Raw genomic sequence first — 25,798 nt, 5'->3', positions numbered from 1 at the left:
CGCAGGGAGAAATCATGTCCAGGCCATTTATCCACAAATATTTTAACCAAGTTCTTAAAAGACTATGCAAAAAAAAAATATATATATATATCCATCATTTTCCCATGAACTTGTATAGAAATACATTAAATAGTGGATAATACAATAATTTTAAGGCTATATAGCTCCAAATAACTTTGATAGATCAACAGGGCTTTGAGTTTTGGTCGGCACCAATAGATATTTCATCATCTCGTCCGAAATAGGGTCGAAGACCAGGCCTCTTAATGTCCCGCTTTTCGATAGCAGGTCCCACTGACCCGAAAAAACAACTTCCAGAAATCATTCACTCCCTCTGCAATGACCACCCTGGACTATTCAACATACTAACTGCACTTAAACCAGTTTGTAAAAGTTGCTGTTTTTAACAGTCCTTTCTCATGTGCCTATTCTGGAAGTTGGTTTAGATGCAAGTCATGTGTAGCTGAACCCAGAGGCATATTTCCAATATAATTTACATTTCCTTATGCTTGACTTAATACATTGTGTGAATTGTTTACAAAGAGAAAACAGATTGATGATCTATCGATAGGAAAAGGGATTGAGATTATCAAGTAATAGAATATCCCATATTAAATGGTTGGAAAGTGTGGGAAGTTTCTATAACAACAGATAACCAGCATCTACAAAAGCTCAATGCCATGTTTGCTCCTTTAAATTGAGTAGGCATAATATATATATATATATATATATGTTGAATGGACTGCAATTCTATTCCTAACCACAACTCAATGTGTCGAGTCTCATTCAACCAATCATATAGTACTTCTAAATATTGATTTGTAGTACTTATCTTGTCATACATCCCATTCACATGGCACAAGAAATGTGGGGTTCACCATCTCAACACGCAGACTAGAGGAGCCAGGGTTCAAACCACCAACCTTCCATGGGCGACCCACTTTACCTCTTGATTCAGGGCTTCCGAATGAATAGGATTTTCCTCAAAACTGTAAACCATGCAAACAAATGCCTTTAAATCACATGAGTCCATACATTACATGCATAGACTAACCATATGGAATGTAAGCATGTTAGATGGACGGGGTGATGGATCACAGCCGCCTCGATTCAAACTAACCACATGTATAATCACTGTTTGAGCAGAAGGCATTCAAAAAACATCATTCCAAACAAATCCATTATCATGGTAAGTGCAGTTCTTTAAGAAGCAAATGTTGCTTGCAATACTATTATTTAAAACAACAGGATGATTGGACACCGGCTTTGAGATCATTCTCGTCAGTATAGATCTGCACCTATTGCATTTTAACAACAGGTGCCTATAACGGCTTATGACTAACAGAAATACACTCATTCTTAAATAAAAAATAAAAAGGCTGAAATGTGGAGCAGGCGAACAGAAAGAGGCAGAGAGATTATCAGGGTTTGAAAAGTATTTTAGAGACATCACTGAAACATGTTAGTCGATGCCTGCTCACTCCTTTGTGTCTCTGACAGGACAGACAGGCGGCCTCTGGAATGAAAGCGCTGGCATCATTGTAAACTCCTACACTGCCCCCTGTTGGTTTGACACAGCAGTGCACAATGAAGGCCCAAGATGCATCCAATTTATGCAGGAATTTTTTCTTTTCTTCCATGACACATATTAACTACATGAGGCCTTTGTCAGAATAACCTTGAACCGGTTAAGTGCTTATAGAAAGTGGCTGGATGGCGGAAGGATTATAGAGTTATTAAAAAAAAATGGGGGTAAATATATTCAGACCAAATGTGTCAATGAAAATGATAGAGCTTCATATTCAAGCTCACCTTTAAATCTAGTATCTGGTGACAGGTTAATAAAATTGCACTTAAAAGCAGAAAGGTCGTTTTGTTTGTCAAGCAGAGAGTAATACAAGCGATCGCTCAACGGCTTGTTCAAAGTGTAACTCTCCTGATGACATTGTGTAACACTGGCAGGCTTGAGAGGCAAAGCATATCTTGAGAGGTTGGGGAGGGGATTTCCATTTTGTGTGATCTATTGTTGCTCAGCGCCTTCACAGAGTGGATAAATCAAAGCAGTGGCCTGGGAACCCTCCTGGTCAGCCTCACTGGGGGAGCGCGGGCAGGGGATGGTTGGAGTGAAAGCCAACACGTTGGAAAATGAACTGCTGTCTTTCAAAACCAAAATCCCACATGATGGGAAGGCAGCGAAGTGGCACTGCACTGTGACAGCGCCTTGTTAGTGACTTTAGCTTAAGAACTGCAGTACGACTGCACCAGGTTCCTGGCGAGAGGGAAGAAGAGCTGGGAAAAATTAATAGAGAGAGAAATAGGGTGTGGGAGCGAAGGGAGAGGAGTTATAATCAAGGCGAGAGAAAAGAGGAGCGAAGAGGGATATGGCCATGGATCACTGCTCCTCTCTAGTTCAGGGAAAGTTCATTGGAACTCTTGGTCGGATTCATGTCATCTGTTTAGCCGTTCACTGGTCCCTGGGGTGCATCGCTCTGCCTTTACGGTCTGTTCAACTTGACAAAAGGGCAGGAGGCTTATCAAATCTCCAGCAACCAGGAGCAGCTTCTCAGCCAAGAAACATATTTCAAAAATTCACAATATCCATTTTGGATCTCTCCCCCCTCCCCAGTATGGACAAAGTGGTTTCGGTTTCTCCCTGGCGAATGTGAGCATATGAGAGTTTGGAGCTCGCCGAAAGGGAAAAACAACCAGTAATTTGGCAGACAGTAATAGTCGTCTAATTACAAACAGCGCCTGTGTCAGTGAGTAAGTGGGCATACAGAGTGGTATGAAAAATGGCTCCTCCTGTCTTTGTCCAGATGACTGAAAAGAAAAAAGGGAATGAAAAGTCAGAGTCGTATGTAATTGCTGCGACAAATGCCAAAGTGGCAAATGGCTGTTGTCAGAGGGAGACGGCTTTAAAAACATAAACTGGGGAATTAGGCAGAGGGCTGCGCGTGGACTCAACCCTCCTGTGAAAAGTGTCTGCAAGCCGCATGTGTCAAATAACTTTTATAGACAAAAATCATTACGCGTGATGCATTAGCTTTCAAAGAGCACGGCGGAGCACAGCAGTTTCTACGGGAGTTTGGGTGTAAATGAATCGATTAGTGTTAATGTGAGCTGAAATATGTTGCACACAAACACTGCAGTTATCTAAAGCGGCCGTGTTGTGAGTCATATTAACAACAGCTCCAAACACGGGACGTGAAGTCAATTATCAGCAATCGACAGCTGCAGTTACAACTTCTCATTTTAGCATCTTTCGGCTCATTGTTTTGATTTCCCCGACAATAACTGAGCAACTGTTCCAGCAGCTCCATCAGCTCTTATATCCCAGTTTGATATTTCCCACAGGAGTCGGTGGAGACAGAGGAGCAAATGAATGTTGGACGTTGAATCATTGGAAGGACATAAACACAACTCACAAAGTCAATGTTGCAAAATGTGTAACTTCTTCCAGTTGGCAGTTCCTTCACAGGTTTATTATCAGGCCTGGTGTTATTCTCAGTTTGGGCTTTTGTTTTATTTAAAGTTTTTCTACTCATTCACACACATTTACTTCACTTTGGTACATTCATTTCTTTCACAGGCATTTCTCTATACCTCCTGTAAATAAAGCAAAAAGTCTAAAAGTCCAAGAAAGCCCATACACACACTTCTTTAGCCTCCGCCTTCAGGGACAAATAGAGCAGTCTCAGACTGGAGTGGAGGTCAGACCGACTTCGAAACATCAGCTTGAACAAGAGAAACTCAAATCACTGCCAGAGAAAATGTGCACTATGAAATGCTACTACTGTCTCCTCAGCTGGTTGTTCACCCATGATGCTTCAGTACTTTACAGGCTTTGTCCTACTTTGTCTCCTGGAGTACAGTGGTTAAGGGATTAGGGTAACGAGGGGTGGAGATGTGTGGATTGTCTTGGAGTCTCCGTATCATATATGGGATCCCCTCTAGCAGTTACAATAAGTTATTGCATACTTGATGCTGTTGTGGATTGAGATAGAGTGTGAGATTAGATAAGAGACTCTGTGTGTTTGCTATGTGAACAATGTGCCGCTCTCTCAAAGATGGAGGAAGTAGCATCAGTGTGAGGAGCACAGACCCGTTCACTCCTAGAATATATAAGGTCAAAAGTACAGTGCATCCATCTACTTATTCATCAAACTAACAATTTGAGAGAATTCCAAGGACGGCCCATAGACTGTTTTCTAAAGATGGACGACTATTCCAGAAATGAAGCCAAAATATCGCCACTGCTATCATAAGAGCCTGCACAGCTGTGATTGGACGATTCTGACGATATCTGTTCTCGACTGAGTCAGACTCAGCTGTCAATCAAATGTTTCCACCCCTTTTTATAAAATTGTTCAAGGTCTTAGTTTGGCCCTTGTCCCATCCACTAACATAGAGGAGGGGGGGGGGGGGCATGTGACCGATACTGTAGCAATTGCGATGCTGTGACGTTTAGGAAGCTGTCATGTCATCTTCATACACAGTCTATGGTTTGGTGGCCTTACATGTGAAGGTACACACTGAAGAACACAATTTGAGCTGAGATTCAACTTTTCCCTTTCTACAAAATCTCATATTCATGTTTTCTTTTCAAAAATTGCGATGAAAAACTGTGGTTTATTTTTCAATTTGCCTCATGTCGGTCGTATTAAATTGAAACTGCGGTCCACAAACTAGATTTCACAGTAAATATCAACTCTTGTTAAAAAAGAAAAGGAAATGGAGTGATGTAAAAACCAGAGCAGGATGACAGGAAATAAGCCAACGTTCCAATCACACAGGAATAATCCTTTATGGGAATTTCTTGAAAGAGCGGAGCGCTGATTTCCGCCTCCTTCATTACTCAAGGAACTGGAGGTTTTCTTTCCTGAAGGATCCTTCAAAGTGCACGACAACACAATTAAGTCAATAACATTCAAACAACATGCGTCTTCTTTCCATTATCTTTTTTCGAATGATACTGTAGCCTCAGTATCTCATTACGACCTCCTCAGGTGTAGAACCTGTGGCTGCGTAAAATCACAAAGACAAATGGAGCCGATGTGTTCCCGGACTGAAATACTGAAGATTACATTCTATTTCCATCACGGTGATAGTATGGCACCGTCAGCCCTCAGCGAAGACACCGTGCACAAATTGCATCTTAAAAATAACATCCCTTAAATATACCTCCAGGTTGAACCCAACACAAAACAGAAGCTTTTATTATTCTGCGTTAACCATGCTTCAATGTGATTAAAATAACACCCGGCCGCTGTAAAGGCTGGGATAATAAACCAAGAGGTTGTGTGCATGTATCATAATGCCTCATTTAGGCACTAATTCAAATCGAACGACAATATAGGCTCATAACGGTGACATGATTTGCTCATGCTTGTTTTCAGAAATGGCTTCGCTTCAGAGCCGAGAACCTCTGAATTTGGAGGAGCCGGGACACTTTGCATATTTCAAACAAAAACTAAATGATATCGCTCACAAAAAAAACTAAATATGCATCTGACAGATTTTGAAATACTTTTTCTTTCTGCAGACACCGATTCATCAAGCGATTTTTTCTGCACTGCAGAGGAAGGCGAGAGGAAATTGTATTTAAATTGCATTAGTGTTCGTCAGTTCTGTTGTGAAATGAGGAATCACGTTAATCCTAATATCCGTGTGCTTTTGTGTTTTCTTTTTAATTTCAATGGAGGTTTTATTAATTCTGCAATCAACACGTACTAATACGGGCACAGAAGTCATTCTTGACTTTGTAAAAGGGAGCCAGACTGAATGATTCTAACTTTTACAATCATTCATGACACCTGCTTTTATTTAATTAACAAAGTTTCCTGAGTAAGTCTTGAGGTTAATGATCAGATTTTGCATTAAACCTGCAGAACGTGGGCGAAAGAAAAGATTTCTGGTTTTGGTTTCTTGCGTTTAGCAGAAATCATAGCATTCATATGCAGATAGCCGTTAATAGAGCTTTGCTAAAAAGTCGCCTGGACCTAAAACACTTCTCACCTCTGTGGTGTCAATCACTGAAGCCATTGCTTTTTATATCAGATTGTTGTCGTTCTTTGGTTCTCTATAATTTCTTCACATTTCAGCTGTTGGCTCCTTCAAGCAAAACTCAAAATCCAAACTATGATAAGTCTCAGTTGGTGCATAGACCCGAAGCACATTTTCTTCATTTGCACATCATTAACTCCGGAGAGACGTGGGACGTATGACAGAGAAAAGATGGAGCACCGCCGCATTAGACGATGTCAGCACAGTTAATCAAACCTGCGACCTTTCCAACACGACGCAGACCCTCTTTAGCAGGGCTCCCGTGGTTGCTTACTATTCTGTTTGGGTTGCCTCCACGCCCGTCTTTATTGCACAATTCATGGAAGCCCATAAAGGCCATTACGGAGCAGTTTAAAGTGACAAAGCATGTGATGTGAGCAAGACGCAGCGAGGCCATTATCACTGTCTAGGGCCAAGCTGTGGTGCCAATTCCAGCTGGTACCCGTAACTCCTCAGCCCCCCCCCCCACCCCCCCGGAAGTGCCCCCACGGCGGCTGAGCGTCTGCAGAGTAACACATGGGTCTCGCAACTGTCCAGAGATACAGTGAACATCATCAGGATTTAATGAGGTGACAGCGCATTGTATCAAAAGCTGGTGGGGGGTCCTTTTGCTGCCTTCATTAAAAGCCTTTTAATGGGCTCCGAGGAGGACAGCCCTCGTCTCACTGGCTTAACGCTTGCACAGGTTGTCGAAGAAAATTATTTTTGTTTAACGACGAACTCGGCATTCCGCACTGAAATATTGATTGGAGTAAACTTCGGGGGAGTTGCGGGCAGGCACCGGTTTAATGGCACAATGGAGGCGACGGCTCTCAACGACTCTGAGATGAAAAACGGTACGGAGATGGATTTTAAATTTAGAAAGTTAGCCGGGATGAAATTCAGAGAGGATGTAGTGATAATTACCTACTGACGCCCTTTCACCACTATTCTGCAGTCCTGTGTAAGTGCAGCATGTGGTCAAGTTGAAAGAAATATAGAAAAGGCTATGCCGTTTTGGAGATTGGGTGACATTTACAGGTGGAGCTTTGCTGGCAAACTGGCGGCGATTTCCCTCACACTAACAGCACCGTATGTTGGCGAGCCGATGGGATCAATCAAAAATATAATCTATATTAAACAGCCGTGTGCGGAAAGAGCAGCCTCCTCTATTGAGGTCAGGCCTCAGAAGCAGGCTTCAAGCCCGTCAAGAGCAGAGCCTCCCTTCAATGTGACGGTTTATGGAAATGAAACAGGCACAGGCATTAGCGAGCCGAATGAAGTGGGGTTTTCAATAACAATTAACCGCATTGAAATGACTTTTGCATTCCAGAAAAGGCCAAACAACATGTACGGTCTGAGACAATTTGTGTTGCGGTAACATTGCGATTGCGGGATTGCGGGAATGAGGTTGGAAATTAAGGACGAGGCCAAATTGCATATTAATTACTGTGACAGTAATTGTGTATTTACTCATTTAATGAGTGCAGATGCTTAAAGTAGATAATAGGCCAATATGTCCTCAGGGTGCTGTGATTAACATAAAGTGAGCTGTTTTCAATACAGACATGGTCACACTCCTTATCAAGGTTTAAGACGCAGCCGGGGGGGGTGGATGTGAACCACAGAATGAATAAGAAAGGAAATGGAGTTCTGTTGAGCATGGAAACCTGTCGTCCCAGCGTTTAGTCTCATACAAAATAAAAGTATACAGTTCAATCGGCACAGACGGATTCAGTCAACACTACCACTATTACAATCTTTCAAAAGCAATATTTGTATTAGTTAACAAACATGACTCACACACAGCCGTCAGGGGCCGTTTAGGGTTCAGCCTCTTGCCTGGGGTCACATCAGAGTGTGGTATCGAGGGATCAAACCACCGACCTTTTGGTAAGTGGGCGATCCACTCTGAAACCTGAGCTATGACTCCCTGGTTGTTTTTGCACATCGAATTGAAATCAGGAAGGGATGAATAACTTCAATATGGCTGTATTAAATTTAATTAACTATTAGTCACTACTTCCAGCACATCACTTCTGGCTGTACTGCACAGCTGGAATTTGTTTCTGTCATCGTTCTACCTTACTTCTATTATCTTTAGCTGATTTCTTCAGTACTTGTACCTGCTGTAAATTCCCAATTTCCCCCCATGAGGATCGATAAAGGAGATCCTGCTGTGAACAATCAGATGTTTTACAGAAAGGCAAATCAGTAACTGTGAACATTTTACTCCTATGTTCAGCACCAGCATAAATGCAACTTTCCAAATACATAAATTAAATGAATTAGCATGTCCTCATTGCGTTAATTGAAAACGTAATCCGGTCGCAATTAATTTTCCTTCAAAACCCTTTTGCTGTTGCAAATTACTTGTACTTAGACATTATTTCCAATTTCTAATTCTCTGTACCACATTTCCCAATCAGCCAAATGCAATGCGGTGTTGTCACAGAGGGATGAGCGGTGCGGAAATGGAGTCTGGGCTATCAGATGACCTCTGGGCAGTTCTTACAGGTAATGCTGAGAAGGCAAAGACTTTGATGGGATTTATGCTGCAATTACAATTTCTGTCAGTCTAGAATAAAGCCGTCTGAGGGGATGACCTCAGTGCTGGTGATTCTGGTGACAGTGAAGGACACCTCCACCACTGCAGCTCATCTTAAACAACCCACGCGATGGACAGACGGACGGACGGACGGACAGATGCTGACATTCAAACCGCCTGGTCCAAAAAGTCTGGAAACAAAGTTTAGGTTTTGTGTTTTGTCTTTAAACAAATGCCCATTTATCATGTTCTGTGCTCGGTGAAATTGAGGGACACACCTGAAATCCCTGAATGATTTTCGCACAGAAGCACTTTCTGTGATGTGAGGGGAAGCCATAACTCTTCAAAACAGCGGTTATCCCCGGCAATCTATAAACATACATCATCCGGTAACAACACATTCATCACCGCACGGCAAGAAAAGAGCTGAGGAAGGGAAGGTTTGCGTAATACCTCTGATTAAATCTCAGGAAAGCGGCGCAAAAGTTACATTCTCAAGCAAAATCATTTGTTCTTGGCAAATTAGTGTGGGCAGGTGCTATTATTCTCGCATGAACTCTTTGGCTTTGAGAGGGGAATTCATCTTTTCAGAAATAGGGCAGAGCAAATCACTGTGAATTTATTCAATCGCTACCTAGTGATTCAAGTAAAATTACCTTTTTGCTTTGTATGCAACTACTGGGCTTCGGTTGTGGATGGCATTTAGAACAAATGATAGCGACTGTCAAAAGGATGTCATCCCGGTTCACAGCACACAGGGACGGCAGAAGAGGAAACTCAACATACACACCGGTACTGCACAATTTCACTTTAAAGCTTCATTTAGCCCTGGGATGGATAACCTATTGCTCCCTTTGCAATGGCAAAATGCCACTGCCCAAGCCTCTTCCTTTTCAACTTGTCAGATTTCCACATACAACCCCTCCACGTGTTTAACTGACCCTTTCGTGCAAAACCCCCCCCGCGGAATGCAGCTGCAATATGAATAAATAAGCAAACATACGCTCATCTTGTGCCCCCTCACACAGCGTACAGTTCTGAACTCAATTTCACACTCCACTGCCTTCTGAGACAATTTAGACAGGCTGATGCCAACAGCAGAAAGTGAAGAGACAATGCATTTATTTATCGACTTTTTGGCAGAAGGGGGGATTTGTCAGACTGTGTTTGTGTGTGTGTGGGGGGGTGTGTGTGTCTGTGTGTGTGGTGGTATGCCTGCCCATGCACCTATACATGACAGAGACACATTGGAGGGAAGCAAGAGAAATGTGATTCAGCCCCGGAGACGCACAGAACGAGCCCGAGCGGGAGGAAGAGCGAGACAACATGCATATCCTGGGGAATTGTTTTCTTAGTCACTCATCCGGTGTTTGTCCCAGAGCTGCGGCAACTCGTCTGAGGAGGACATGAAACGCTCGGCGTCCACAGAGAGACAAGCTCCACAGTGAGAACGCCGACACGTGGAAGTGACAGCGATGGAGTCAAAACACAAGTTGGATGCTTGTAGCAACAACTCAAAGCAAACAACGTGCAACAATGTCCACTCATGTTCCTCGTATGTTTTATAGAGGATGTAAACTATAGCAAGTGTGTTACTGATTCAGTTTGAAAACTGCACACCAGCACTTCACTGTCCATTATATTCACAAACACAAGAGTGAATGTTATTGAGAAGTTTTATGCATAATTTTTGTCATAAATACTACTCAGCGTGCGAAACAGTGATGACAAAACAAAAAACCGACAGACGAAAGAGCATTTGTGAAAGATGCTTTTCAGTTGCATTATGGGAAATATAAGAAGTTTGGACTTAAGATCATGATACTCAAGCTTCAGCTCAGGGGTGGATAATTGTATGTTGAATAAATTGTTTCTCTAGGCCATCAAAACTCTGAAGTCTACCAATTCAACAAAATGGTAAGTGCATTATCTCTTCCGTGCAATAACAAGCATAGCTACACTCATATCTTAAATTATTCATTGGCTCGTATATATTGGTTTATGTCGAATTTAAAGCTTTTTCAGATTTGTTTTTCCAATAAAAGATGTCCTACTTTTCTATTCTATTCTATATTGATATATAGGAAATCCTTATTCCTAGTTTGGATAATAAATAGAAGCCTGGTGATGGCATTAAGTGTCCTCATGATCTGCTGTGCCCCTGACACCTGGCTCTGTGGAACAAACCACTCTGAACCATATGAGAGGGGGGGGGGGGCAATCTTTCAAAGCGTCAAAAACACTATTTTGCACCTCTAATCATTATACCCAATGCATATTATTATAGTGCAACTATATAGATGGAATAACTGTCCCTCAGTAATATCCACAACACTACCTTTTGTTCTGTTTGAAAGTCCTTGGTCTATTACTCGACTGCATGTTTGCCTCCTCCTCCTGTCGGCCTGTTTGTGTGCAGGTTCTAGAAAAAAGGAAGCCCTCTTAAAGGCTCCTCTTAAAACTGATCTTTAAATCTTAACTTTGAATCAGTTGCACCCACTTTGCAAAGAGAGACGTCAAGGACAAAACCTTTAAACTGGGGGGGAAGGGGGGGCGGGGGATAAAGTGCCCTGCCAGGAAAGAATCTCTGCCTGGAAATTATTCAAAGCACAGCCGTGTAGAAAATATCCAAGTGCTCCCAGAGTAGAACCGGGGGTTCAGGTCGGCTGAGCAGTTCCTTATCACAAAGACTTTGGGTAATTGACTCAGACATATCAAATAAACTTTCCACAAAACTCACAAGTAAGCAGGTATGACACTCTAATGGGCTTCTTCATTAAGGCTTCGGGCAGGGGGTAATGTGTTGGAAATTAATGTGACATTCTCAACTCCAAAGAGCTTCAGTCTTCAGTTATTTCTCCGCACAACGTGGATGTAATTTATGCACAGTTGTGATCTAACACAACGCTGTGTTTTATCCCCACAACTCAGGAGCACGTGTGCACACACATCGGCGGCGGGGGAAAGAGCAACAGAGTGCAGGTGGGGTGTAAACAGGGATCTGATTGGAGCGGAGGTTTCGCACTGTGAGAGGAGTCACCGGGTCAAATAGACTCTGAGGCTGTGGCGGCTGCTTCCTGAGAGCTCTGTGCAAACAGGTACCAACACAAAAATAATAATAATAATTACCACAATAGCTTTCTGCAGGAAGGTCACACAACAGATCAAGAAAACAAGGAAGGGGATAAACAAAAATAAAATGTGAGACAAGACTATGGAGCTCAAGCATTCCCAATTAAATAGGCGTTTGTATATTTGAATAGGTGAAGCTCCCGAAAGGCCTTGAGCTCTACAGCTGGGTTTGTGTAGGACGTGATCAGCAACGCCGTCTTTCTTCCTTAACGACGTCCAATAAAAATGAAAATGAGACAAACAGCATGAGACGGTAACTAGCGAACCTGGTCCCCCCCCAAAAAAAAAGAAAAGCCAGCAAAGGACGATGGATGTCGTCTCCTGCCTCTGCAATATGAAGAGGGTTAGTCTTCCCCATTTGAGTTTTATCCAACACTCTGTGCTATTATCATCATTTCCCACTAAGCAGAAGCTTCCCAGTTACTCCCCAGAGAGCTTCCATTGAGCTGTACTCGTGCCTTGGCCACGTTACCATGGAAACGCTCCCGTGGCGTAGCCCATTACAGAAACAGACACTTACACATCACTTTGGTGAAGCTTTTCGGGGGGGGGGGGGGGTGGGAGATTTCCAACCCCTGAGCGAAGAAACACTGCAATTTGGCCAAACTTTGACCTTGAGTCTGACACCGGCAGTGCCCGGGTGGGTGGGGCGCTGATGTTTCACGTGCATCACTCGACACCGTCCAGATCGCTCTTAATCTAATAATTCAAGTCTGGGCGGGGGGGGGGGGGGGGCATTTTAGGAAATAGCCGATGCTCGTGGCCCAACAAAACAAAGTCCTAACCTGTAAAGCAAAACAACTCCAGCGCATAATTACCAAAAAAAACGACTGCTGCAATTATCCCCGCTGAACTCAAACTGCTGATTCTTTCCGTCAGGCGTAAATTGAAAATAACAAACAGCCCCCGAGCAGCCCCCCCTCCCCCCTCCCCCTTCTCACCTCAGCATCCGTGTCCTCCATCACCTGAGCGAGGAGCGTGATGAGGTTAAGTACAACAGTAGCCTCCGCCTGATTGTTTCACATATTCAGCTGTTGGGAGCCATTTGTTCTGGGGGCCTGCTCGCCTCTGATTAGCGTGTCAGCTCTGCACCCGGTGTAAGGGCCTCTGGATTAAGGATGATAAAGCTTTTTGATGAAACATCCTACATGGCTGGTGTGACTGCCCCCGCTGTTTGAAATGCATTTTTTTAAAGGGCTAGGAGGTAAACTCTCGGTGACAGGATGTTGTTTGTTTACCTCCGGGGAGCAGAGACAACAGAGACAGGGGAGAGGGGGAGGGGGGACTCTGAATGGACACTCGTGCATCACAGTCCAAAACCGCAGTCATCACTTTCATCAAGAACACCGGTGCCCCTCTTTATGACATATCATTACCGCGGTGACTAATGAGTCACCTCGGAACAGGCTGAGGTGGGTGTTTTCAATATTGAAGAGCATCATGATAGGTGGACCTTTGCAGTGACTACAGGATGACTCATGATGGATCTGGGTTTCAGGATGTTGATTTTTGAAGTGACTCATCACTTCCACGCGACCTTTAATCGCGAAGAAGAAGAAAAAAAAAAGTGACAGTCGGTTCATTTTGGGGAAGAAAAATGGCGCCGACGCTCATTTGTGAAGTCGCACTGCGGCTGCATCGCCCCGCTCCTGATTAGTCTGGGGACGGAACCAGATTAAACCGAATGGCCGAGGGAATGTTAATTTATGTTCCAGTCACTTCCAGCTCACCTTGATTAATGCCAGAGAAACCGTTATTAGTGTGCTGAACTATTTAGCCTCTGAAAAACAAACAGTTCATTTCCAAAGCCGTGGGACACAGTGCAAATCCATTCCACGCTGACATTTTTTTTTTTTTGCTCATCAACACTGTTCTCTGACTGTAATGAAGACACGTGTCAACATCCCTTCCCAGCTGGATTATTTGCAGGGGGCATCAACAAACAGCACTTTGTCTGCAGACTTACCGCCGCAGGCAGGATGTGCAGGTCCTGGGGAGTTGGAGCAGGTCCACAGGCTCCAGCCACTTGGAACAAGGAGGTACACGGCCACCTCTTTACCTCGCACGGCGCCGACTCCATCTAACAGCAGGTCCGGCAACACCTGTTCCTGCTGAGGTACAAGAGAGGGGTGACATTTTAACATCTGTCCCACAGTCCCCCGTTGAATGTGTGCTCGCTTTAACATCGGTGACATGAGGACCTCGCTCCCAAAAGGCCAATCTTTACTGAGCAAAATAAGCATTATTACCCAGGTACAGAAACTATAAAGGACAAAGGAATCATCACGCCCACATCACAGCTCCTACTTTACTTTCCTATGTGGAATGTTGTCCCTAACATACTCGGAACAACAGAGATGAAGACAAAGTGCCACAAAATGCACTTTTCAAACTAACAGCAGTTATTGGATTGTGTGGAAAACACCGTTTCACAAAGACACGTACATTTCCATATCTAAAAAGGTCATTATTCATATTCACAGAGAAACTCCACTACATCTAGTGAGCTAATTAGGATAAACCAAATCTGTGTGACGGTGACCAAATGCTGAAATTAAAAATGGTTCAGATCATTATACTGCATGTAATTTACTCAATTTTACCACTCAGGAGAATAGATGGTATTTTTCGACTATCTTATAATGTAATTTAATACAATTTAACATAACATTTTGCAAGTTTTCTCAATACGCCCAATACAGGCACAGCAAAGCAATCAGTTTAATATCTTTTGTTTTACTCGAAACCACAGCGCTTTGTTTAGTGAGTTATGAAAACAGAAAATTAAGGATCTAGATATATAGAGAAAATGGCTTTAACCTTTAAAAAGACTGTTACACAGTAATCTCAGGAGATGTCAAAACAAGTTATTTAAAGTATTTATTATGGTGTAAAAATGTGCTTTTGTTTTATATAGATTTACATATAATGGTGTAATGGATGTTTTCCTTTGGGTCTTGTAAGTGTGTATAGGTTGGAATACATTTTTGATACTGTTTAGTAAATATAGCTGATGGTATTAATCTCTTTTCCAGGCTTCAACCTCCTACACTGAGCATGAAGCGACTGGAGGATATTCTGCTGAGATCACATGAAACACCTTCTCCTGATTCAAGATATATTTAAAAACTACAGCCGGCAACACTTGGAATCACTCGATTCCTTCGGTCGCGGCCGTTTCTCCTGATTATTTTCACATCAAAATGACATTTAAGTTGCGAAAAGTGCTGTTTCTGTGCAGCCCCTCACAATCAGAGCGAGGGAATCTGCAATCAGATCGGGGGGGGGGGGGGGGGGGGCGTGCGGCAGACAGTGGTTGCTTAATTGGCTGTCAAGAAGTGGAGCTGAAATAGCGCAGCCATTCACATGATGTGATGAAGAAGAGGAGATTATGGATGTTGGGACTTGAAGTGGCGAGCGTGGGGGCACAGCTTTGTTGGTCGTGTATGACTCACGCTCGTGGTGGAATAGCTGCAGCAGCGATGGCTCCATATGTCTGAATTATTACCTTTCATAAAGGCAGAGCTTTGAGGGAACCTGACGGGCTTGCTGAGATCAGCTCCCAATGAAAAGTGATAAATAACACTTGGCCTACGTGTGGTTCCGAACCAGTGAAAGGAGGAGGGGGTGCCACCGGACTCAAACCCAACAGATTCTGTCAGAAACAACAAAAGACCAAAAAGAGAAACTCACTTTGTCTCTATCTGTGCTGCTGTTTGGTTTTCATCCCTAAAGAGCAACACGCTGCAATGTAGTTAAAACACACAACACGGCCATTAAACTAAGGCAAGGAATGTAAAACCCTGATGGGAAGACGAGCAGAAACCCACCAAGCAATATACCCCTCTCTTGACATTGCTTTTGACAATTACTTATGTAATACAATTGCTTGCCAGCTGGTGGTGGGGAGCCATTTGACAGTTTTATCACAAGTTTGACAAAAGTAATTTACTCGGCTCAGTCCTTTTCGTGCTTCGGTGGGAAATAAATCATCCAAATGAAAATAAATAAATGGCGCCCCACCGGGATTTTGACAGTTCAATGTCTCCCAGCCCCAGCGCGAATGGTGTCCTCTTCGCCAAGTGTGAGTTACCAGGGCTGCGTGCCGTGATGCATCATCTGTCTGGGGGACGCGTTGGTGGTCCAGAGCTGCTCATGGGACAGCTGGGACTGGAACCGGTTAAAGCTGAGCATCACAAAAAGTGTGGTTTTGTTGAAAGTAAGTGGAAATAGAGCATTTTTATCACTGTCATTTATGCTTTTTGTGATTTATTGTTTATTAATGTTCAATATCAAACAAACGGTTACTGTATGAATGCATCTAAATGCACGCACACTTTTTTTAAACAAAACTTTCTTAAACAGATTAAATAATATATAATTTTCATTTCCAATGATAAATTAATTAGTATGTTACCAACTGAGGTCATTTTGAAGCTGGTCAAACATTTTCTCAGTGGAGGAACAGTGACATCTCCTGTGACGTATTGATTTAGTAGTTTTCAAAGTCTTGCCGTGTACAAAAGAGTATTTTGTCCAGAGTATATTTGTGCGTTGTAACAGTTACTCTTATGGGATTATCAATTCCCTTTTAATGGCCGTCAGCACAATATTTATTAAATATTTATCTCTTTTCAGCCTTTCTTGAGGTACATTCCCCCAAAATACAAGGCCATGCTTTCATGAGGGGAATGTCACATTGAAAAATGTCGACCAGGATTTTCTGATATACTGAGGTTTGACTCATATACAATAACGTGTATATTTAAGAGATGCTAGTGGTTCTGTTATAGTGCATTTTGACATTTAAACCCAGTGTGACTGCATGTACAAAGGATCAATGCATCACAGGGACCAAGCTGGCTAACCCCCCAAAGATGTGACAAAAGGAAACAGGAAGTAAGAGGAAGCTGGCTGAGCAATGTTTTTCAGACATATTTCTTTGAGTTTTATGTCAACTTTTAAATAATGCTCCACTTAATAGACATGAAAGCTTCTTTTTTTGCAGAGTTTTTTTGTATTAATTATGGCTTCAGGGTGCTATCGCCCTAAATTCTCAAAGGGCTGCTGTGTACTATCATAGATTGTGGTTGCAGTGTGCATACTCATTTCAGTGGGAATCACTCATGTTTACTGATTGAAGATTAACCATGGATTCCATGAACATTTAAAACCAACACAACATTACAGATGCACTGAACCTATCAATCCCGGGATCTGGGGGAGAAAGCACCGAGACCCCGAGGATGGAGCTTGTTGATCATGTCGCCGCAGTGCTGAGGGTTGGCTTTGATGTAATATTGTGATATTTCATTTGATTATGCTGATTTGATTGTGCGAGGTCATCCGTCCTGCCCGCCGTCTCTCGGTATCCTTCAAAAGCATTTGGCTTTTATTGGCTTGCTGGTCTACTCGCCAGAATTTCAATGGTTGTTTGATGGTATTAATGCACCATTTGAATGCAGGCCCCGAAGTTGCGGTGGGGGAGAGACCCATGCTGGGAGAGCATGCATGGAATCTGAAAGTCGGATGTCAGAGGAGTCAGTGGAGGGGAGGAATTCTGTTCCGAGTGCAGATACTACACTGGAGTGGAATATCAAATGTTCCAATCTCTCACACAGATTTTTGGAGTGAGACTGGAAAACAAAAAAGGGAGCTCTTCTCTCTCCAACAAGCAGCCAACTTGCAACATCCCACTTCACGTTTTTGCAAAAAAGGGTTCAGCCAAGCTCGTGGCACTTTGAGAAGAAGCCAATCATTTACGCACGCCACGGGAAGCGAGCGGGGAACAGATGTGCCGCACACCTGCCACGAGGCTCCAACAATCGCCCATTCGTCTGCATTCAGTGACAGCCGATTCGACGGGGCACAGAAAGGATCCATTACGCCTGCTCCGAGCCACCGTTCAAATCATGCACCACATCCAGTCCAGAAGGTCTGAAGCATCGGGGCCGGTGCTGAACACAGATTCATGAAGGAGTTATTATTAGCCACCATTTCTGGAGTCATCTCCTATATTTAAATAAACAGCACATTTATATGCTTCTGCAGCCTTTGAGATGGCAATCAGGATTATTGCCGGTGCAGCCGTAATTAGCATTAACACAGAATTGGACATTTAATCAAAACAGAGCACATCCAACATTAAACATCTCTTCTACTTTGTTGGGGGGAAAAATGGTGTCTGAAATGTGTCCAATGAGTCATTGCTGGAGGAAATCAATTAATTTAGCCTTACAGAGGTGCTGAGTTATTTATTGCCTGTCAGCACGAGCTGTTAGTTCAATTTAATTTCTCGCTGCAGAGAGAACACAGGCAAGTCAGAGGGAGTTTGAATGGGATAATTTCATTCATGCAAACATGTGTTCTTAAAAAACGCCTGATTTTAAATACCTGTTTTCTTCATCCGATAGTTTTCCCTGTGGTCACACGGTCACATCTGGAGTTAGGTTCTAATAATAGTGACCAAATATCTGTTAAGCCAAGTAGAAACCTCCAAGAGAGTGAGCTTGCATCCGGGTGAACCTCACCTGTACTACAGCAGCTGTACTTTACACTAACACCAATGTATCAGAACACTACAGTTACTATGGCATAAGAACATTTACTAAAGAAGTTAGGGACAAGTTTGAGGTTCCCTAAGTTTTGAAGTTTTTTTTAACTTCTAGAGTACATTTATTTTTTAAGTTGTAATACTTGACAATTACAGTTTATACTTTGGGCTGCGTAGCTTCGCAGTTAACACAGTTGTATAATTATACCACTAATCAGGTACAAGATACATGAAATACTGTGTGTGTTTTAACCAAACTCTATGCACTTAGAGAGATAACTGAAAGCAACACAATCAATTCATCGAATCGAGGGGTTTGTATGTGTGATGGTTCTGAGCTGCTTTGTCTGGGACACAGGGATAAAACTTACAGCCAGCACCTTGTGGGTCCATCATCTGAAGGGGCGGACATCAGGTTGGAATGAGGCAAGGTCCAAGGATCTGACACCTTCCATTGGTGGTCTTCTGGGCACCTCCAGCTGCTGGTGTAGAGGCCCTGGTGTAGACCCAGGAAACACGGGAGATCTCATCTGGCGTGGGAACATCTAGGGGTGGGAACATCTAGGAGTCTCCCTGGAGGAGCTGGAGAATGGTGTTGGGAAGAAGGACGAGGGGAATTCTCCTCTTGACTTGCTGCCGTCACAACCACATCCCAGATAAGCAGCAGAGAATTGAGTGTGACTATGCTTGACCAAAGCTAACACATACAACTGCATTATGCAATACTACTCAATAAAATAACCACGTAGTAAGCAGTGGGCTTTGGCTCAATCTAAAATAATGCACATTTTAGATTGAGGTTTGACATTTTCAGCCTTGTGCATTCAGAGTTTAATGTTTATTTGTTGACTTTCTGAGACAGCTACACAGTAAAAGTTGAACATAAAACCCACTCTAAAACAAAAGCGTGTTTCTCAACCCGATGAGCATCACTACCCAGTGTCAGTGTGGCAGCACTGAGGGAAAGTGTGGCTATTAAACAGATTGAATCTGTGGGCACAAGAACTTTTTGGCACGACCCCGTATTTGACTTTGATAATAGCATCATTCATGGAAGCAGCGTGCCTCGATATTTTTAACACCGTCAGAGTTCATTTGAATTCACAAAAGTGCTCCCTCAGGTTTCACCAAGTTCCATCAATCCATTTGTCAGCCTAATCATTCTGAGCCCTGCTTTAAAAAGCCATTTATCTGCTCATGCTTAATAATAATTGGCATTCTTATATCCGTAAAATGACACTGATAAATACTCGGCAATCACAGTCAGCACAGGCCCTTAAAAAGAGTTTGTATCTCTTTTTACCAAAGTGGACGTTTTTCCTTTTGAATTGCTCAAGGAGCAGAAAGATAACTGCACATAAATGCATAAAGAAAGATGCATTTAACCCCCCGCACCCTCACTTCTTTCATGAAATTACCCTTTTAAATGCAAATATCCAGGAGGCCTCTTATCATACATTTCATTGTCTCCTTTGGGGTAGTGGTGTGGAGAGCTAGTTTGCTTCGCATCTGCATGTAATTGCACACACCAACACACACACACACACCCTACATTATTAGGTAAGGAGATGCTATTAGTTGTAGTTTGCTATATGGAGGTATGAAAGAAAACAATAAGAATTTGAAAGTTCTTCAAGTGACGTGGCTGATCCAAAAGTGAGTGATCCAGTTTTGTTCTGGCCGATCTGCAAGGCCACAGATGGTTTTAAAAAGTTGAGCTATAACCGAGACGTTCGACGATGCAAATATAAAAGTGACGGCGGCAGTGCCTGGTTTCCATCGGCGCGCTCCAGCCTGACAAGTCAAACAGGTGTTCGAAGAAGAAATACCGTCTTAACAGCAGAACAACACTGCTGCCACCTGTTCTGGCTTTCAAGGCTCAGCCTGCAGCCACAACATTAAAACCAGCTTCTGCCTTTAATAATAAATAAAACCAACATGGTCTTCCGTATAGAACAACACATAAATCTTATGCTCACTTCCTCTAAAAACTCACTCAGATAACTTTTGCCATTGCAGAGTAAATCTTTGCTGAATTAATGAATAACTATATAATATCAATAGTTGGTAACTTGACTTTAATGCTACCCATGACTATTTTTACTATAATGAAAGTTATAAATAATATCTCGTGCTCTCCCCTGGATTTGCTGCAGCAGGGTAATACTGCCATCTAGTGACCTAGGGGGGGAAAAGCATTTGATATTTTTAACACGTTCAGCAACCTGTCCAGGATGCATACCACCTGAATATTATATAGAAGCACTATAGATAATGGATGGATGAATGGATTTCAAGTCATTGACAGTAGAGCAGGATTAAAACAGCTCTTTGTGTTTAATTAGGGAATAATCAGTTTGTCACACCATTCCAATATGGAGTAATAATGCAAACATGGCATCGATCTTACATTTACAACACCAATTAAAAAAAAAAATCCAGTTTACAAAAACTAAACTAAATTCAGCATCAGTAAAGTTTGTGTTTCACAGTGCATTGAAACCATTAAATCAAACAAAAAACAAGTATAAACCATGTTAGACATTTTTCACAGTAGAAACCTTCTTCCCATCACTGGCTTTCATCAGGGCCTTGATGGCTCTCGCCCTCATTTCCAGCTCCAGAAGCTCCAGCTGTTGAATGGACGGCTGACTAGCGGCAGGTGCACCACTTGAAACCGGTCGGGCTTGAACTGGTAGGCTGACGTCTGCAGTCTGTAGTGGTGCGCTCTCCTCTTTAGCTGCCTCTTCACTTGAAGTGGAGGAAATCGCTAAAATCTCACTGACGCTTTTATCTATGTCGATTTGAATGTCTTTCTTTCTTTCGGCTGGTTTGGAGTCGGCGGGGGGAGGCTCGGGAGGATCAGCTGGGTCGGGGTTTACAGGAGGATCAGCTGCATCCCGACTGCTGCCCTGTAACTTCAAAGCTTTAACTGCCTGCTCTTCTTTGGGTCCCTCAATGTCACTATCATAAGTGTCTGCATTTATGCTTAAGACATCGCTCTCCTCACCTGAGCCACCAACCTCTGTAAAGAAAATACACCGAGATATTTCAGATATATAATATGATACAATGGTCCATTTGAATCATTTTCTGTCTTTGAATTCTTTGATTTTGTGTCTGAGGAATGTTTTTTCGGTGGATTGAATAGTAATTACCTTGCTTCGGGTCCTCGGTTTTGATGCAAGATGTGGAGTCTACATTACTGTCCTGCCTCGATGGGAAAAATAAAATAAACACATCAGGGATCACAGATGAGAACAAATTGGTATTTTACACTGAAATTAAAATAGTTCCTTTAGTAACAGGAAACTGTTAACTCACTGGCTCTCCAAGGTCTCCTCTGTGTTTTCATCACCATTTCCAGATGTCAGCTCTTCCCCTAGACACAATAAACAGCTTCAGGTGAATGGAAATGCTTTGCTTGCAGCCCTGTATTGTTTTAAGCTCAGACATTCAAGAAAAAAAATGTATCACTGTTAGTTTAGTTACTTACCTGCTAAGATTTGAAAAATATTTCTGTCTGAGATCGGCTCCAGTTGCTCCCAACAAAGGTTTTTGATTTCCTCTAAACTAAAATCCTGTGAAGAATAACGTGTTTAAGCGGTGCTGTTGGATTTCAGTGCAAAACTATGACCACGCTGGTCACATGTCTGCCAACTTATTATTTTGAAAGAAAGCACCTGCAGGAAATCAGGTTCGTAAAGACACAAACCAAAATGTCTGAAAATACAGCGATACATGTCGGAAGTTTACGTTGAAATGACGATGATCCATTATTCAGACTGGTTATGATTCATCTCTGAGCTTTTATTCACAAATGCTGCTTGATCATTGGCTGGTGAATCGATTCTTTATCACATAAAATATTTATGTTTGACACAAGTAGGAATAAATTCACAACAACCCAGATATAACATTTTTATTTAATAGTGATGTTTTTATTTTCTCTTCATACTAATATTCTGAGATCCCTTCCTCACCTTGAGCTCATCAGGCAGCATCTTCCGCAGCTTCTTCTCCCCCAGCACGAGGAGACACTGGCGGAGCATCTCCTTCTTGTCGGCCACGTAGGCAGTGATGGGTTGAAATGGGAGGTTGAGGTCCAGCCCCCCCTCCTCAATGTCGCTGCCAATCCTGTCCAGCTCTCGGTCAGCGCATTCATCTTTGGAGTTCACCTTTCAAAAAACAGTACAATAAGTTAAAAGACAGTGTCTGTAGGTCTGTAAACAACTTGAAATCAGTATTGTGTTGGTTTAAGGCGAGGAAGGTTTTATTAATATCAAATGCTTTAACTGACACAATTAGATTTATTCAAATTGCTTGTTAGAAGTCCTAATACAGGACATGCCCCTTAATGAATGTATATCAGAATTATCACCTCTTTAAGTTTAATGGGAAACAGATTACCAAGTTCCTAAAGCTGACCAGACATGTGCTAATCTTGTGTTATACTGAGAGAGTTATGATATCTAGCTTTTCCTAACTGATACAAATGGTGAATGAAGTTCGGATTACCTTTCCGTTTAAATATATATAACTTGGTCCAATTTTAGAACACAAGAAACTCAAGCCTCCAAAATGACAATGAATTGAAATCAATACGTCTGTAAATGTGATAACCCCATAAACAGTAGGGTTATTATAGTAATTCCACATCAGTGAATCCTATGATCTTGTTGTACGATTGCTTTTTGATGGACTGTCAGGACATCACCTGATACTCCTCTTTAATAGAAATGTTCAAACGTAATCTGAAAACCCATCTTTACTCATTAGCCCTTCGTTGGGCCTAAATTGTTATTACAGTAATTAGTGGTGGTGGAGGGAATATTAATAATGATAATACATTTGTTTTGTGTATACATTCACTGTTATGTTTGTGTTGTATAGAACTTTGGCTCAACAAGGTAGGTTTGCTTGGACTACATAAATGAAGTTGTAGAAGTCGTATAAACACTGATAGATTAGTCAAAGAGACGTGACTTAGGATCTGTGTGTTTTCTCTACTGACAACTCAGGAGACATGAAAACGCCAGGGGACACCATGTTGTTCTTCTTGATAGTTACTCATACAACCACACGGATGGTCTCACACTACACAAACAATACACACTGCACACACAGCTCCTGTCGGAACTGTGACATGCAACAGACATATTAAACATGTCACGTCACGGTCCAGCAGCTTGGAGTTTTTTTTTTACACAGCTGTTACACATTAAAGGTTAATGGCGAATATTAGCCTCTCCTTGGTAGCATTACCCCATCCAGTGGGCTAAAATACAGAAATAAATGTATGTATATGCTAAAATAAACAGCCAAAAGCTGTAGTTTAAACAAACTACATATGTAAAAAGTATCGTAGCTTTATAAATCACTGTATACACTGTACATGTGATTAGCATGATGCTAGCTTGGTTCTCCCACCTCCACATTCGCTCCCGTGCTCCTGCGTGCACTGTTGTCGTGTCGCTCTTCAGACTGTGAGTGTTTCCTCTTCTTCTCGCCACCGCTTGATTTCTTTTTCAGCATTTTGTTTTGTTTAGACCGAACGACGCACTTTCTTATCAACGAGGTGGTTTGCTCTCTTGTTGTAGCCACTTTACCAGAAGTGAAACGTCGCGCGAGTGTTGCGTCACAAGCGAGCGACGGCAAGTTCCTCTGGGGGACGGAAGTCAAACAAGATTCGCCTCTTTGACCAGCACCATCTGGTGGATTCTGACTGTATTTCATAAACCACACAAAATAAAGGCATCAGATATATTTTTTATTCAGATTTGACAAAATAGTTGTGACATTCCTTCATTTCAAAAAGTAAAATTAACATAAAATGTATATATTACATTAAATCTATTTAAAATATATATTTGTGATATCAAATGCTCATTAACAGATGTATCAAGTTAACATTTACAGTTTATTTTATTCATGAAACCAAACAAAACAAATTTAAATGCAAACACACAATCTCAAATCTTGAATAAAAAAAGGAGCAGAAAGAAGAATAATCTTATGTAATAATTCCCTCTTTCACAAGACGTTTCGCACATGAGTGTTCAGGAAAAGGATTTGCATTTCACAAATCTTCACAAAAATCTATACACATATGTATCACGACCAGCCAAACAAAAAAGTCTATGGGTGCAATTTGAAAAACGCAACAGGAAGCCTGCTATTTTGCCTTTAGTGGCCATTTTGGCCATATTCCTCATTTTTACTTTGAGGTACTTGTACCAGGGCTTACATCAGATCAACTTCAAATTGAGATGAGTGTCATCACAACAACATGGAGATACAAACTAACTCAAAGACCGATTTTTGGTCACACAGTGTGACGGTGGCATGGTGTCAAAGTTTGATTACACGCCATTAAAACATGTTTGCGGACATACATGGACCATGAATGCTTTGATGCTGACAGTGTTGTACAAGTTCACACCTCTCAAGAACTTGTTCAAAGTTCAGTTCATACAAGTAAACATGAATAGTTCACATTCATAGTTCATTTAAATTCTGAACTAGTTCATAGTTCAGTTAATTTCATAGTTTTAAGGTGGAAAGTGAGTATGAAAGACTTAACTTGTTAAAGAAAACCTTCACCATCACTACCCCTTGCCTTTACTGTCGAAATCTTTAGGAATCACCCCGATTGTGGACATCATTAATGTTTATTTGTATCGACATGATATGCTATCAGTACAGGACTCTTTTGATATTTTTTATTATACATTTGTATAGTTTTTTTCTGTGTGTGCATCTGTTTACAGTCCAATAGTTCTTGGGGATGCATGACAGTTTGCGTGTGTGTGTTGGGGGGGCGCCAATTTGAAATCTCTCCTAGGGCGCCAACATTGCCAGGGCCGGCCATGACCAATGTGCTGAGCTCTCAACTATGGTTCAGAGCTGAGACACTGGCCAGAGAAGAAAACACTTGGAATACGTTGCTTGTTTGGTCTGCATATGTGTGCCATGAGTGATGGGTAACGTAGTGCGAAGTCGAGGTAGTTGGTTTAGGTTAGGCTACATCGCGGACACTTTACAGGCACTGAGCAAATGACATGGTGAAAGCCTTCGATTTAGACATGAGGAGAAAGTATTGAATGTCCTGAGGGTCAGTGAAAAGGTAGTGGTGGGGCACGTGACAGTTCTAGGCCAATGGCTGTGGGGTTTTGTGGGATGGCAGGCTCTCATTGGCTGATGAGTTGGCGTATCAAGGGTGAATGAGGAAGGGGAGTGAAGAATACAGTGGTGGATGATAGGAGTGTCGGAGTTACGAACAAGAAGTGCGTCGTGCTCGCTGGACTTTGATAAAGTTACACAAAGAGAGGTTTCATGTTGTCTATACGCGAGGATGCTACAATATGAACGTGTTCACAGTTCAAACAAATTATTTGTCATTGAGTTGCATTCAGTTCATCGTTCTCATAAAAGTGAAAGTGTTCAATGAACGCGTTCTTTTGCATTCCACTCCTGCATTAAGAGCGAGCGAAAAACCAAGGTGAAATGTTTAATCAAAGAGT

The 25,798-nt window shown here is 42.2% G+C and overlaps 1 protein-coding gene across 1 annotated transcript; it reads right to left on the bottom strand.

Moving 5' to 3' along the window:
- Window positions 1–20,593: 20,593 nt before the first annotated feature.
- Window positions 20,594–23,933, bottom strand: LOC133950223 (caspase activity and apoptosis inhibitor 1). Its single transcript, XM_062384473.1, has 6 exons — window positions 23,706–23,933; window positions 22,259–22,453; window positions 21,772–21,856; window positions 21,600–21,657; window positions 21,434–21,489; window positions 20,594–21,300 (listed from the first exon to the last, which is right to left on the bottom strand). Exons 1-6 carry the CDS (start codon window positions 23,808–23,810, stop codon window positions 20,813–20,815), a joined length of 987 nt encoding a protein of 328 aa, XP_062240457.1. The 5' UTR covers window positions 23,811–23,933; the 3' UTR covers window positions 20,594–20,812.
- Window positions 23,934–25,798: the final 1,865 nt, after the last annotated feature.

This window comes from Platichthys flesus, chromosome 24, assembly GCF_949316205.1.
Source record: "Platichthys flesus chromosome 24, fPlaFle2.1, whole genome shotgun sequence".
NCBI classification, from domain to species: domain Eukaryota; kingdom Metazoa; phylum Chordata; class Actinopteri; order Pleuronectiformes; family Pleuronectidae; genus Platichthys; species Platichthys flesus.
This window is presented reverse-complemented; position numbering and strand designations above follow the sequence as displayed.

Excerpts from the sequence above, each read along its gene's own strand:
- LOC133950223 (XM_062384473.1), bottom strand. The coding sequence starts at position 23,810 with ATGCTGAAAAAGAAATCAAGCGGTGGCGAGAAGAAGAGGAAACACTCA. Across the intron at positions 21,857-22,258 it reads TGCTGCCTGATGAGCTCAAG|GATTTTAGTTTAGAGGAAAT; the intron begins GTGAGGAAGGGA and ends TATTCTTCACAG. Across the intron at positions 21,301-21,433 it reads AACCGAGGACCCGAAGCAAG|AGGTTGGTGGCTCAGGTGAG; the intron begins GTAATTACTATT and ends TTTTCTTTACAG.